A 14,435-nucleotide genomic window follows, 5' to 3' on the forward strand; every position below is an offset into this window, starting at 1 on the left:
TGTAACTCATATATCACTGTATAATTGTTATTTATTCCTATAAGAAATTGCCAGCCTGGTTAATGATTGTTCTTGGACACTTAGTCATGTGCATTTTATCCTCTAGATTATAAGATTCGAGAATGGCACCTAATGACTGTTTGCCTGCTAGGATTTATTCCATAAGTACTGGTTTGGTTTCCATATCTGATTGTCATAAAGCAGCAGTTAACGATTAAATTGAAAGCTGTGTTCTATGCTGCCGTCAGCATGTTTCTGGCATTTAATATATCACCACAGTCTAATTGTGTGGCTGTGCCTCAGTTTGCTCTTGTGTAAAATCGATATGGGGCTATAACCCACAGTATTGGGTTATCCTGAGGTCTGACTATATTAGTGATTATACTTACAATTCCTTGTCATTGATTACTGTGACAGTATTGTGGAATAGGTAATGGAAGGCTTATATAGATTCAAAATAGGATTTTCTAGGCTCTGGACTTTTCTTTTTAGCATATATTAGTTGTATTAGGACAGTTATATTGTGATATCTGCCATGTGTATGCAGTATAGTAGGATCACCTTCACCACTTTTATTAACTCCCCATACTTCTCCCTTTTCAAACAATTTCTACAGGTTTGATGTTCATTTTTCATGCATACAAAAACCTACATCAACCATATTCATTCTCATTCACCGTCTGTCGGTCCTCACTTCCTCCTCTGCTGTCTTACCCCTCTCAAAACTTCTTAAGTAGTAGTAATTGTTAACGTGGTGGTCTACTTAAGTTTTTATTTGCAGAACTAATTTTGATTATTTTTCTGAACATTATCCGTTTAATGAGAATTTAAGTTTTTTTAATATTTGATAGTCACAGTGCACTCCCTTTTTGGTAGTTTTTTTTCTTATTTTTTTTTTTATTTATTTTGTTTTGTGTGCAAAGAAAGAGGTGGAATGCATACACAGTTCTCAGTTAAGTTTTCAAAGTAAAACCTATGGTTATTTAATAAGTATAGTTTCTTACCCTTTATTGATGGAAAGGAGTCTTCTATTGGACATGATACGTTGTTTTGTGAATTTAACTCAGTTGTTCTTATATCAGATTGTCATTTAATTTTCTCCTTTCCTATCACTCCACCTTTAGCTTCCTAAGTGAGTTTGGTAACATTACTTCTTTTTCATATTTTTGAAACACTTTGAATAAAGCTATCCCAAAGAATTAAATTTATCTATAATGAAATCTTGTTATTTCTTTTTTTTTTTAAATTTTTATTTTATTTATCTTGTTATTTCTTAAAGCTGGCTTTTACTTAACATCTTTCTTTGATTTAGACTTTGATCATCTCTTTTCAATAATTGTTTCTTCTCCCAGAATCATTTGGAACAGGAGAGATGTATCTTTTACTTTCTCATCTTCCCATTCAGTAGTTTATTGGCCATCTTACCCTGAAGCCAGGGACCTTCCTTCTCCAACCTGGATTCTAAGGTGACACCAGAGATGTCTCTGGTCCTAGGCAGTGGTTGGCTCTTAGCTTATCAGTTCTTGAGCCACAACCTGAATCATAGATTGGGATATCTGGAGGCTCAGGCTGAGCCTGTTGGGCTGTGGGAGGAGCACTGGTTGGTGAGTATTAGAAGAGTGGCAGGAGCTAGACTGGATGGTGAGAAGCTGAGTTGTGATAAAGTTACACCAGAGGCCTTATGAAGCCAGTGCTGTAAATTGCTTTGGGACTATCCCAGATTTGAGCGAGAAAACGACATCTTTATGTCTTAGAGCTGACTGATCCTCGGGTGCCGGTTGGGAAGGGGAAGTGTCCTGGGTGAGCAAGTCCTTCCTGCGGAGGGATGCTGCTTTGCGTCATTGGCACTCAGCATGCAGAACGAACACCTCAGTTCTGAAGAGTGACCTGAGTCCCTGTCACAGCATCCACTCTACCCAGCAAGAACTTTTGCTTTTTTTCCTTGAAGAAAAATCAAATAGGAAAGAGACTAACCAAAATATCATTTAATGCTTGTGGGATTGTTAGGCCAGCCTAATTCAAGTTCAGTCTTTAAGGTTTTGAAAAGATGGACCTGACTCTTAAATTCAGTCTTCTTTTCCTTTTTCTTTTTCTTTCTTTCTTTCTTTTTTTTTTTTTTTTTTTTTTGGCCTGGGGTTTAATGAACAGGCTTGATTTTTTTTTTTTTTTTTTAACTCATGTCTGTTTTAGATCTGAAAAAAAAAAACAAGACCTAACTTCCTTCAGTTATAGTTAGGCTTATTATTTCTGCCCCATTTGCCTCTTTCTTGACTGGAAATATATTTTTCTTGGAGTGGAGCCAAGGGTTGACAGCTTCGTTTGAGAGCTCACATTGCCTGGAATGGTTAAGCAAACAGTGGTGTTGCACTGGTTCAGGGCCTACAGGCAGGCCGCTGTGCCAGGACTTTCCCTGAGAGGCTAGATCTTAAGGAAGCCCCAGAAGGGGCCAGCTGCAGCTGTAGATGGGGAAGTAGCTCTTCTCGACCAGTATGGAAATATTTCTAGTATTTTTACAGCTAATTCATTTTTCATGTTCTATACATGTTTCTCCAATTACTTCTTATTGCTGCCTTTAACATAGAGTTTAGAAGCATTGTGTTTTATTTTTATCTAATTTTCTACATTGGTTTGTTCCTTTTCATATCCCGTTTTGCTTTTTATTGTGCAGAGTTTCTGTCCCCCCGTGGCATACTGAAATCATAAAACAACTCCTGTCGATAAATCAATGTGCTTCTTCTGATGTTTTGTAGAACTTTCATTTTTCTCAATCAGAGGCCCTGTGGTGATTATTTATGTTTGGTTATTTTTGAGTCCAGGCAAAGTTCTCTGTCTTTTGTGAAGGACGCTGAAGGTCAGGTGGATATGGTCCATTCTGGGCTCATACTCCTGGGCTTTTTAAGTGCTCTGTAGTGTTTGTTCACAATCCCATTCTTAGGGCAGAGCAGCCCTTCCAAGGCTAGCTTGGTGAACTGCCATTGGGGACACCATAACAAAGCTTGAGAAGCAGCTACCCTCAATTTCTTTTCAGTGTGAATGAGATGTAAGACTCAATGAGACCATGAGTGACCATCTTGTTTAAGCTCTTGAAACAATTGATTTATTTTTCCTCCCACAGAATAACTTAGCCTGAACACTGTGATAGTTTCAGCTAATATACAAAATGTGGATTATCTCCTTCCTTTTATTCTTTAGATAAGATTGTGGTATTTGTGTACTTGGAAAGTAGAAGATACCAATGCTGCTGGTGGAGAAGCCTTACTTTTTACAATGCTATGTTTGACTGTGTTTCAAAGTTTTAGTATCTCCTATGGAGCTCTCACTATTCAACCCTGACAGCTTGGGTAAAATGCTTTTAGGATGAGTCTTACTTCATTCGGTTATCATTGTATGCATACAGTGGTTGTGATATGTGTTTGCTTGTTTGCTCTTGTTTTTTTGGGATTGTTTTCCTGGTATTTTAAAACTGTCTTTTTTTTTTAAGGTAATGTTCATGCATAGTAGAAGTTAGATCTGTAACACTAATGAAAGAAATCCTATTTAAGAAAGTACAGTTCTGCCGGGATCAGTGGCTCACAGCTGTAATCCTAGCTACTAAAGAGGCTGAGATCTGAGGATCGAGGTTCAAAGCCAGCCCAGAAAGGAAAGTCTGTGAGACTTTTATCTCCAATAAAACACCAGAAAACCAGAAGTGGTGCTGTGGCTCAATTGGCAGAGCACTAGCCTTGAGCTGAAGAACTGAGGAACAGTGCCTAGGCCCAGAGCACCAAAGTACAGTTCTAAGTTTGGTGCTGGTGGGTCACACCTCTATAATCCTAGCCACTCAGGAGGCTGAGATTTGAGGAGTGTGGTTCAAAGCCAGCCAGGAAGAAAAGTCCCTAAGACTAATTTGCAACAGTTAACCACCAGTATAGCTGTAAGTGGAGCTATGGCTGAAGTGGTATAGCTCTAGTCTTAAGCAAAAAGACAGCACCCAGACCCTGAGTTCAGGCCCAAGGACCAGCACAGAAAGAAAGAAAGAAGAAAGAAATAGAGAGAGAGAGAGAGGGAGGGAGGGAGGGAAAGAAAGAAAGAAGAAAGAAAGGAAAGAAATTTTTTATAGAGCTGTGTCATACCATCCTGTGAGCCTTCTGTTGGAAAAGTATGAGCAAGTCACAAACAGTGCCTTTTCATTATACTATCTAGCATTACAGATGTATGACTGTACTGTGTCACACCTCTGAATGCAGAATACCCTATGCCTGCTTTATGATAGTGGTGACAGGGCGTTATCAAAGCTGTGTTTTTAATGATGTTTCTCTAGAATGTTTTCTTTTTAGATGATTACTGAGAAGCTCATCAACAAAAGGGGGGAACAAAAGAAAAATCTCCCTAATAAAAGCCCTCTGTATGCAGTTAATTCAGTACAGTAGATGTAATTGTGAGGTCTTTGTCTTGGTTCCATTCATTTACTAAGTTTCACCTTCAGAGGCTTTTACTGAACATAAATTTTTATCCATATCCCTTCTACCTGAAAGGATAAAAAGCTTATCCCCACCATTGTGAGAAGGTTCATTCACAAAGGATTCTATAAATTGGGCTTCAAACTTAATTTTCATATTCCTGGGGAAGTTACAGTTTGCTTTTTTTCCTGTAAGCATTCTCTCTGTTTATGAGTGGTTCATATATAAAAACAATAGGATGGTGTTCTGTACTGTGCCACACTCTCAGTTGAAAAAAATGAGGCTTTTTTTTTTTCTGACATACTTTGTAGCAGTTGCTTTGTGATTTTGATCATTAACTGTGAAATGATCTCCACATATTTTTCATGCCTGAATTTTTAAGTCTCTCAGAAGTTAATTGCATCATATTCTTCAATGCTTTGAATATGCTGATGGTACCTAAACATTTATTGTTCATACAACTTAAACAAAATGCTATTAGATGGTGATCCATGCCTAATCGTGGCACCTTCGTAGGTAGAGATTGGAGGATTGTTGTTCAAGGCTAGCTCAGGCAAACAAGTATGTGAGAGTCTCTCACGTCCTATGGTTGTTGTGGTGATCCATATCTGTTAATCCCAGCTGTTGAGGGAAGCACAGTGGCTGGGCACAGTGATGTGTGCTTGTCATCTCAGGTGACACAGGAAGCAGAAATGGGAGGAGCAGAGAATGGGCATAAGAGAAATAACCAAAGCAAAAGGCTTGGGACGCATGGCTCAGTGGTAAAGAGTACTTGTCTAGCAAGCATGAGGCCCTGAGTTCAATCCTCAGTACTGCCATAAATAAATAAATAGTACATTTAAAGTTCTCAGTCAGCACACTCAAGGTTACAGAAGGTCAGTTCTTACCAAATATATCTGTAATTAGTGGAAATCTGATTGAAATCTTAGCATGTATTTTACAGCTCACTTTAAAGTTAGCATAGTGCAAGAGGCAGTATCATCAAGGTAAAATTGAAGAAGACTTGCACCACAAAAATCAGGACACTGATGATAATGATTCATTGGGGCATTGAGGCAAGGAGATAAAAATAGATAACCTAGAAACATACATTGGTGTTTATGTTAAACAATTTATTATAGTTAGGAATTTTAGTTTTTTTCAATAAGCAGTTAGAAATCTATATGGAAAAAATGCTAATATCGTTCTTCATGTCATAAACACCCAAAAAGTAAGTTTCAGATAGATTTAGGTCTAAATGTGAAAGGCAGGGTGTAAAGAATTTAGAGGAAGACAGAATATATTCTCCTCATGACCTTGGGGTAAGGAAATATTTCTTCGGTGGACATATAAAAATACAGTAAAGGAAAAAATTAACAAATTGAAATTTATTACATTTCAATAGTTGCATTGTTTTCAAAAGACCCTGTTAAGAAAGTGCAAAGGAAGACTGAGTGAGGGAGATACTTACATATTTCTAACAAAAGACGTACCCAGGACTGGGAAGGTGGCTTAGTGGTAGAGTACTTGCCTAGTATGCATGAACCCCTATTCCTCAGTACAACTTAAACAGAAAGAGCCAGAAGGGGTGCTGTGGCTCAAGTGTTAGAGTGCTAGCCTTGAGCAAAAAGAAGGTTGGGGACAGTGCCCAGGCCTTGAGTTCAAGCCCCAGGACTGGTTTGAAAAGAAATACTCACTACCTTAGTTATGTAAATGTAACCTCTATGTACACTACCTTGACAATAAAATTTAAATTTAAATTAGAAGATCCCATTTTTTTCCAAAATTTAACAAAAAACACAAAAACTTCTTGCCCAGAGTGTATTTAGATAATATATAATAAATAAGTTTGGAAAAGGTAAGACTATTCAATGGTTAAAAGGAACAAAGCATGAATGTGCACCACAAAACAGGCTCCACAGGCACAGGTAAAAACCTATCAGCATCAGGAATCAGCAGATGCCCTTGAAACCAGCGTGTAATGGCTACAGTGAAACTGGAGATAGGAGCGCTGGTGAGCATGTGCCAGGGGAACCCAGGCTTGGTGACAGTTTGTCTTCATGGAAAACTGGGAGGATTTCCTGGGGCCTCTGACCTCATTGTGTTGTGCTTTGGAAGGAATGTTTGTGTTCAGAAACATTGCACACGTTCTCCAAAAGGCATGTTATATTCACAGTGCACGCTTTTTTGACATGTTCAAAAGTCTTCTGAAGATAATTCTAAATTAGCAGAGTAAATGAGTGGATGCTGCTTGTAGACAGGGAAGTAAGTCTCCACCCAAGATATGGGAAGCGGGTGTGATTAGAAAGATGTGTCATCATTTTCTGTCTGATTCAGCCTTTGACTCCAGAGGTGTATTCCCTTTGTTTAAAAAAGAAAGAAAGAAAGAAACGTGAGCTATATGCTTATGACTTGTACACCTTTTTATATATATTAGTCTCCAGAAGAGGAACACAAAAAGCTTACTTAAATATATTCTTAGATAGAACCCTAAACTAGATAGCCATTTGGCAAGGACTCATGATAGACTTGAAGTATCCTTATGGCTATGCTGTTTATAGAAGAAGTATCCATGTGGAAAAGGTACCTCTCTTCCTGACTTCAAGTAATCAGGAAAAGTTTCTGTGCTAAGGGTCCACAAAGAGATAATCTTTGACAAGCTGAGTCAAGAGTTCCAAGGGCAAATGTCATTTTTTAGAGGGTTTATGTTTGGGGGGGAGCAGCAGCAATATTGCACATAAACACAACAGTCTTCAGTTTTAATTTTGATCAGCATAAACCAAGTAACAAAAAGCATTTTTCTCTTTTCTGTTTTATTCTTACCACATCATTTCTAAACATCTTACTCAAACCATGTTTAACTGGCTAGTCAAATAGCCAATATGATTAGTAAATTGGAAGTGCAAACCAAGGCCTGAGACAAGAGATATAACAATGAGGTATAAACATAGTTGCTTGAGCCTGCAAATGGGCAGCTTCTACCTTTCCAGCATCCCGTTTGCTAAGATCAAAGTTTCTTTCCTTGTCACTGAAACCAAGGCACATTGCTTGTCTGAAACACAAAGGAGACACATGGAACAACATCATGAAGCATGTCTTCAGCTGCATGTAGCAAGCATGTAGGTTGACTATCCTGGTTATTATAGCAACCTTTAGGAAAGACAAAAAGGAGTTCAGTTAATCATTATGATGCTGAGCAGACCAACACTTTGACTTGTACTACCTCTACTCCCCACACCATCTCGTTACCTAAAGGAGATATAAGGAATTTGGGACTTTTCTATTCTCTTTCTGCTTCTAAACAGTGATTTCCCACTTGTTTCATTTGACCAGGTGCCCGAGAAGAACCTACTGTACAGCAGGCCCAACGTCGATCAGCTGTCTTTCTGTCTTTTAAATCCCCAATTCCATGTCTGCCCTTGCGCTGGGAGCAGCAAAGCAAACTTCTTCCAACTGTCGCCGGAATCCCTGCTAGTAGAGTTTCCAAATGGAGCACAGATGAGGTAGGTTTTTTTTTCTTGTCTGTGAGGCTCAAAAAACAGTATTGGATTAAGGAGTGTTGGATTGTGTGTGTATGTGTCTGTCTGTCTTTTTACCCCCTTCTTTTCTTTTGTCTATAATAGTTTAATACTTTTCCGCTTTTAAATACTGTTGTTTGAATGTTGTGACTATAACATGGAAGATCCAACTTTATTTTTTAAAAATATCAGAGCCGGGCGCCAGTGGCTCACACCTGTAATCCTAGCTACTCAGGAGGCTGAGATCTGAGGATCGTGGTTCAAAGCCAGCCCAGGCAGGAAAGTCCGTAAGACTCTTATCTCCAATAAACAACTAGAAAACCAGAAGTGGCGTTGTGGCTCAAGAGGTAGAGTGCTTGCCTTGAGCTGAAGAGCACAGGGACAGCGCCCAGGCCCAGAGTTCAAGCCCCGCGACTGACCAAAAAAAAAAAAATCAGAATCAGGGCTGGGAAGGTGGCTGAATGGTAGAGTGCTTGCCTTGCATGCCTGAGGCCCTAGGTTCAATTCCTCAGCACCACAGAAGCAGAAAAAACTGGAAGCGATGCTGTGGCTCAAGTGGTAGAGCACTAGCCTTGAGTTGAAGAGCTGAGGGACAGTGCCCAGGCCTAGAGTTCAGGCCCCACAACGGACCAAAAAAAAAAATCAGAGTCATAAAGTAACTATAGTTACACTCTACATATTCCCAAGGTACTTACAATGATTGTATTTTGAGTCTGTTGATGAACAATTTAATCATCCAAGTGTATTGTTTGTACCCTTAACTACTGGTTTGTGTAACCGGACATACAACTGATAAGCTAAACAAACCAGCACCGTCTCACAAGAGAATCAGTTCAGCCCAACCAAAGTTCAGTAGCAACTGTATAGTGTCAGTGTATGGACTAGCTGAAGAAACCTAATACGAGGAGCCTGTCCAGAGGAAGGAAATTATTCTGAGAGAAATACTTAAAACACCTAGACCAAATACTTTGAACTTGCAACATTAGATTGACTTTTTTTTGTTTTATAACCATATATTAGTTGTAGAAGGAGACTTTCATTATGACATTTTTATGCTTACGTACAGTGTATCCCCATCCATCTTGCTCTCATTCTCCCTCTCTCTTTCTTAAACAATTGCAACAGGTTTGTTTCACTGTTCTATTTCCATATATGTCTATACATTACCCGGACCATATTCACCCTCCTTTTGCCTTTAAATTTTTTTTTATTATCTTTAAGTGGTTGTACAAAGAAGTTCCCATTCTACAAACCAGTATATGAATACCGTGTCTGATAACATTGTCACCCACCCCTCCTAACCCACCCCTTCTCTCACTTTTCTTTTTTTCTTATTTTTAAATTGAGATTAGGTGATTACATAAGTTTCATATATTTTACAGTATTGTGGAATAGTGATACTTAAAGTCATAAACACATTTTAACCTTCACAAGGCAAATTGTCATTATCATGGTCTATAAAGTTTGTGGATTATATGAGCTTTGACAATACAATTATTTCTTCCACATCAGGTGATACTTATATTTCTTTTTTATATCTAGAATTTTTACTCTATTTTGGCAGGTATCAGAATTCATACAGAGCCTACCTGGGTGTGAAGAACATGGAAAAGTATTTAAAGATGAAGTAAGTGATCTGCTATGTTGTAGTGAGTTACTAAATGAGATAAAGCACTAAGTTGCAGATGTAGAGAAAGATGAAGTGTGTGGGACTGGTGGTCAGGAAGACATGGCTCTTGGGGAATTTTACAAATTGATGCTTAGTTGCCTTGTATAAAAATGTCATGGTAGAAGTGAGATTCAAATGAACAAGTACCATTTGATGATTCCATACATAGTAGTAGCACTAGACTCAAAAAAAGTCTCCCCTGGGGAAAAAATCCTCAAAAACTTAATAGTATATGCACTTAACAGTCTATAGCACAGAAAGAAGCAACAGTTGTTAATAAACTAAATTAGTTCCCATTATTTTCCAATATCTCTAATAATACTGATTCATTTGATGCTTATAATAAGTAATATTACTACTCTTTTAGAAACAATCTCTTTAATCTTAGGCATTTCTCCATTTTATATGTATATATACATACACATACACACACAATGACAGTTACTTAGCATAGATATCTTTGGGAAGATTATCTTATTGGTTGTTCTAATGACTTTTCAGAACTTCAATGTAAGGATGACTAACAGTGCCATCCCCTATACTTTGCATTAATGGAAAATGGATTAGAAGTCAATCAGTCAGAATGCAGCAGGAAGTCTTCATTAAAAATCTGTGAAAATAGGATACTTGCCATCTCTCCTCCACTCAGAGCATTCTAGTACCCCTCTGTATAACATTGCCAAGAGGCAATAAATAGATTGAGTAATCTCAGAAGACTTTCCCCAGCCTCTACTAATTGTAGTTGGTGCAGGTTTATAGACCTTGTTTTCCCTACATATAAACTCAACTACTATGAATAGCACAGTTTCGATCATTACTGGTACAGGAGCATAGGGAAACTCAGAATCTAGTAACAGTAGCTGTCAGCTGCATTTTACTGATAATTCTTCAGATGGATGCCTGTTAAGATGATGATCTGACTTTCAGCATCCTTTCCTGGCTCATGCTCTTACTGCAGAAATGTCTTACCTTTTTTTCTAACTGACTTTTAGTTGGGTTGTTCATTATCCTGCTTTTGGGTTTCTTTCCCTAAGAGCTGAATCCTGAATATCAGTGGAGACCATCTTCCATCAATTTTCCATCCCTGGGTAGATTTAGGTCCACACAGGAGCTGCTGGGCTTTCTTTGAAAGAATCGTGTGTGGTCACTGATTTTGAAAATGATAAACATTTCTGAAAATAGATTTGTGGGGCATTTATTTCATCAGTGCTATTTTTGGTTCTACTAAGAAACAGTCCATACAGATTTGCACTCGTATTTAGTTTAAAGGACAATTTAAGTTCACACTCAAACCAATCAGATTTGCCTAGTATTTAGCTTTCATTTATTATTCTTAGGAGACACAAGACACACATGGACACATAGTCTGTCTGAATGTATCCCTCATCCATATGTTCATTAACTCCTTTATTCATACATCTGGTTAGATTTCTTCCTTGTGTGTTTTCATCTATGAAATGGTTTGGTGAAAAGAATGTGTCAAAAGAAAATACAGCCCTTGTTCTAAAGTATCTCACCAAGTCGGTGGGTATTGGTTTTGAATGCCAGAAGTAAGCCATACAAATTGAACTAAAGCTTTGTAAGTTACCCACAAAAGGCAACAGGGGTGGAGGATAGACTTGTATTTGAAGCCTTTCTTGGCTTCTGTCTTCATATCTGTTGAGAACCCTATTTTAAAAATATGCCCAACACATCCTGTCTCCCTCCACTTGGCTTCATGAAGCAACCTTTCAGCAGGTCTCTCTGCTTCTGTGTTTGCTTCTCTACAGTCTATACTCAGCAAGACCCGGGTGACTGTGCTAAAGCCGGAGTCCTGACAGTCCAACACTCTTTAAGGTTCTCCCCACCTGGCCACTTCAGTAGGCTGCCTCTTATAGTCCCACACCAGCCTGCTAAGAGGTGCAAGGCCCCCGAGTACTGTTAAAAAAAAAACAACAAACCTGTTATGACATGCATGTGGGCACCCTCATTGTTTCTGTATTCTGGACTGGGCATTAATTCAGAGTGGATACAGGGAGGCATGGCTAACTTCCATTTTCCTGTGGGTTGTGTTTTGGGGGGAGTGAGTTTTACTTAGTTCTTAGTCCATGTTTGGATGTGTTGTGTCAGGTAAAGGTCCATGTCAGGAAATGTGCACATGGATTTCTAGTGCCTTCTTTGGGATGTTGTGTAGAAGTTGGCGGATAATGTCAGCTGATATTTCCCATGATAGTATGCTTGATGAATCCACATTCTTTGTTTCTTTGTCTTGTTTTAGCAAATTGATGGAGAAGCATTTTTACTTATGACTCAGACAGACATTGTTAAAATCATGAGCATTAAGCTGGGTCCTGCTCTCAAAATTTTCAACTCCATCCTGATGTTCAAAGCTGCAGAGAAGAATTCTCACAATGAACTTTGAAGGTGGTGAATCCTGAGTCCAATCCGCTTTCTGCTTTAAAGCTCATGTTTTCTCAAAGCACAAGGACCTTTATGACTTCCTAAGTGAGAAGTCTCCAAAATGCAAAAGAGCAACACTATTGGATTATTTATATTCCTTGAAAGACAATATATATGAATTCTTATGAAAGTGCTTGGGCTTTTAACTAGGTACTGTCTAACAACAGTCATCCTTTGGTTCTGTTCACTGAGCTAAATTTATCTTTGTAAATCTTTTTGAGGCTAAGGGGTGGGTGGGGGCGGGGGGGGGGGGTTGAAGGGAACTTCATTATTTATGGATAAGGGGAGGGCAAAGTAAGAACTTTTGGCATTTTGTAAACATTATTGAATTCTCTTTCATGTACACTGTTTCTTTTTCAATACTTTGAGAGACCTTTTTATATAATTCAATTTCAACTTAAACCAAATTAGTCAAAAAGTTGGCTACATTCAGCCAGTGGGACTGTTATCTGTATCAGTTCATTTTGTGCCATATTTTGAATTGCAACATTATGCTAAGTATAACTTTGCAAGTCATGATATTGCCTAACTGCTTGTCATCATTTGTTGTGGCTGTATAGTCTGTAGAAAGTACTTTTTTTTTCTTTTTGAATCAGTGTTTTTACTTTTGCACGCATTAGGAAATGTTAAACGAATTACTTTCACCAGCATCTTTACTCTTATTACCAAAAACATGTATATAAAAGACTGGAATTGAAAAATAAAATGTATAAAGACAAATAAATTAGGTAGTATATTTGAGTGGCATCAGTCTCAAGAGTTGTGGTGCCCTGGGTAAGTAGAGGAGCCAGGTAGCATCAGAAGAATATGAGGTTACCCTCCAGGGGTTTATAAGATCTGCAGCTACTCTCTGATTGTCGTTGAATTAACTGTGGTGCTTTACAGAGATGAAGGGCTTATTCTGTGGATGGAAACACGAATCCTTAAAGAGCTCTGTCTCAGATACTGCATTGTCCTCCAAACCCAAAGGTTTTCTTCAGGGTGGGCTGAAGAACCAGTGTATGGATTTTACCAAACTGGCGAGGTGTGTGAGAGCAACACCAGCAGACACCAAGTTCTCAGTGCTCACAGGTCAGGACATGAGTCCCAAAGCAGTTATTAGAGCACCCTCGTCTGGAAGGAGTCTTTTTTTTTTTCTTCTAGAAAATACTTTGCTTCAATATATGAGTGTTTGGATGCACTTTAAATGAAAACTTTTGATTATCTATAAAATGATAGCTGGCAGTGTTTCTTTGTGAAGAATGCATTTCTAAAAGAAAAGGTAAATTATTTTGTCAGTCTGGTGATGTACTTTCTAATTCCAGGATTAGACGTACAGCCAAGGACTGTTTTTAAAGTAGGAAGTAGGTTTTGTAGCATGCTGTCTAAATTCAGAGGAAAGTCCCACCCTTTCCTTAGTTGCTCTCATTCCTTTGATGTTCCCTGTTAGGAGGCTTTTATCAGTCCTTTGTGATTATCATGGTAAATAGGTAAAATACGGTCAGTGAGTGACATGTACAGGGTCCCATTCATTTCTTTGCATGACTAAGTAAGTTTTTTGTTGTTGGGTTTCCCCCCTTTTTAACCTTCTGTTCATAATTTGTACATTCAAATTGTACTGTTACATCTATTGTAAATAAAAATAAAATCTTGATTGTAGATTCTGTTTTACATATATTTATGATTTATAAGGAAGCTTGTCAAGTATGAACAAGAACAGGACCAGCGTCAAGTGTAAGGACATTATTGATTGAGATAGCTATATAGGGCTGGGGATAAGGCTCAGTAGTGGATGGGGTGGTTTCCTCACATTGGATTTGTAAGGCCCTGGGTTTGATCCCTCATATCACCATTCTTGTCCCTTCCCAAAAAAGAAGGAAAGTAAGGGCAATCTATTAGTCAGTCTACTTCCCAGATTATGAGTGGTTAAAAAAAGGCCTAAATTATATTGTTAAGTAGTATTCATCAATGTAGGAAGTGTTCCTTCCTAGTGTAAACTATATGTTGCAATGAAAGAAAGTTTTAAATCTTATTTGAAATACCCAGTCCTAGCTCAGTGTGATGGTGTACATTTAATCCAAGCTACAGAAGAAGTAAGGCAAGAGGAATGCAGGATTGATGCCCATCCAGGCAAAGATAGCAGTGAGATCCCGTCTTAAGATACACAAAGCCTGTAATTCAAGCTACTCGGAGGCTAAGATCTGAGGATCAGGTGTGAAGGCAACCCAGACAGGAAAATTCGTGAGACTCTTATCTCAAATTCAGCACCAAAAGCCAGAAGTGGAGCTCTCACCTCAAGCAAAACAGCTCAGGGACAGTGCCTAGGGCCTCAGTTTAAGGCCCAGATCTGGCACACATGCAGACATACACACACAACACACACACACACACACACACAGCATGCAAAAAGGC

The 14,435-nt window shown here is 38.5% G+C and overlaps 1 protein-coding gene across 4 annotated transcripts in view; it reads left to right on the top strand.

The window, feature by feature from the left end:
* Positions 1 to 13,682, top strand: part of L3mbtl3 (L3MBTL histone methyl-lysine binding protein 3) — a 103,245-nt gene extending 89,563 nt beyond the window's left edge. For all 4 annotated transcript variants that reach the window (XM_042695032.1, XM_042695161.1, XM_042695228.1 and 1 more), the window contains 3 exons: positions 7,752 to 7,921; positions 9,501 to 9,563; positions 11,863 to 13,682. In XM_042695032.1, coding sequence (XP_042550966.1) covers positions 7,752 to 7,921; positions 9,501 to 9,563; positions 11,863 to 12,006 — 377 coding nt within the window. In that variant the 3' untranslated portion in view covers positions 12,007 to 13,682. The remainder of the gene's footprint in view (positions 1 to 7,751; positions 7,922 to 9,500; positions 9,564 to 11,862) is intronic.
* Positions 13,683 to 14,435: the final 753 nt, after the last annotated feature.

This window comes from Dipodomys spectabilis, unplaced genomic scaffold, assembly GCF_019054845.1.
Source record: "Dipodomys spectabilis isolate Male_0828 unplaced genomic scaffold, ASM1905484v1 ptg000001l, whole genome shotgun sequence".
NCBI lineage: Eukaryota > Metazoa > Chordata > Mammalia > Rodentia > Heteromyidae > Dipodomys > Dipodomys spectabilis.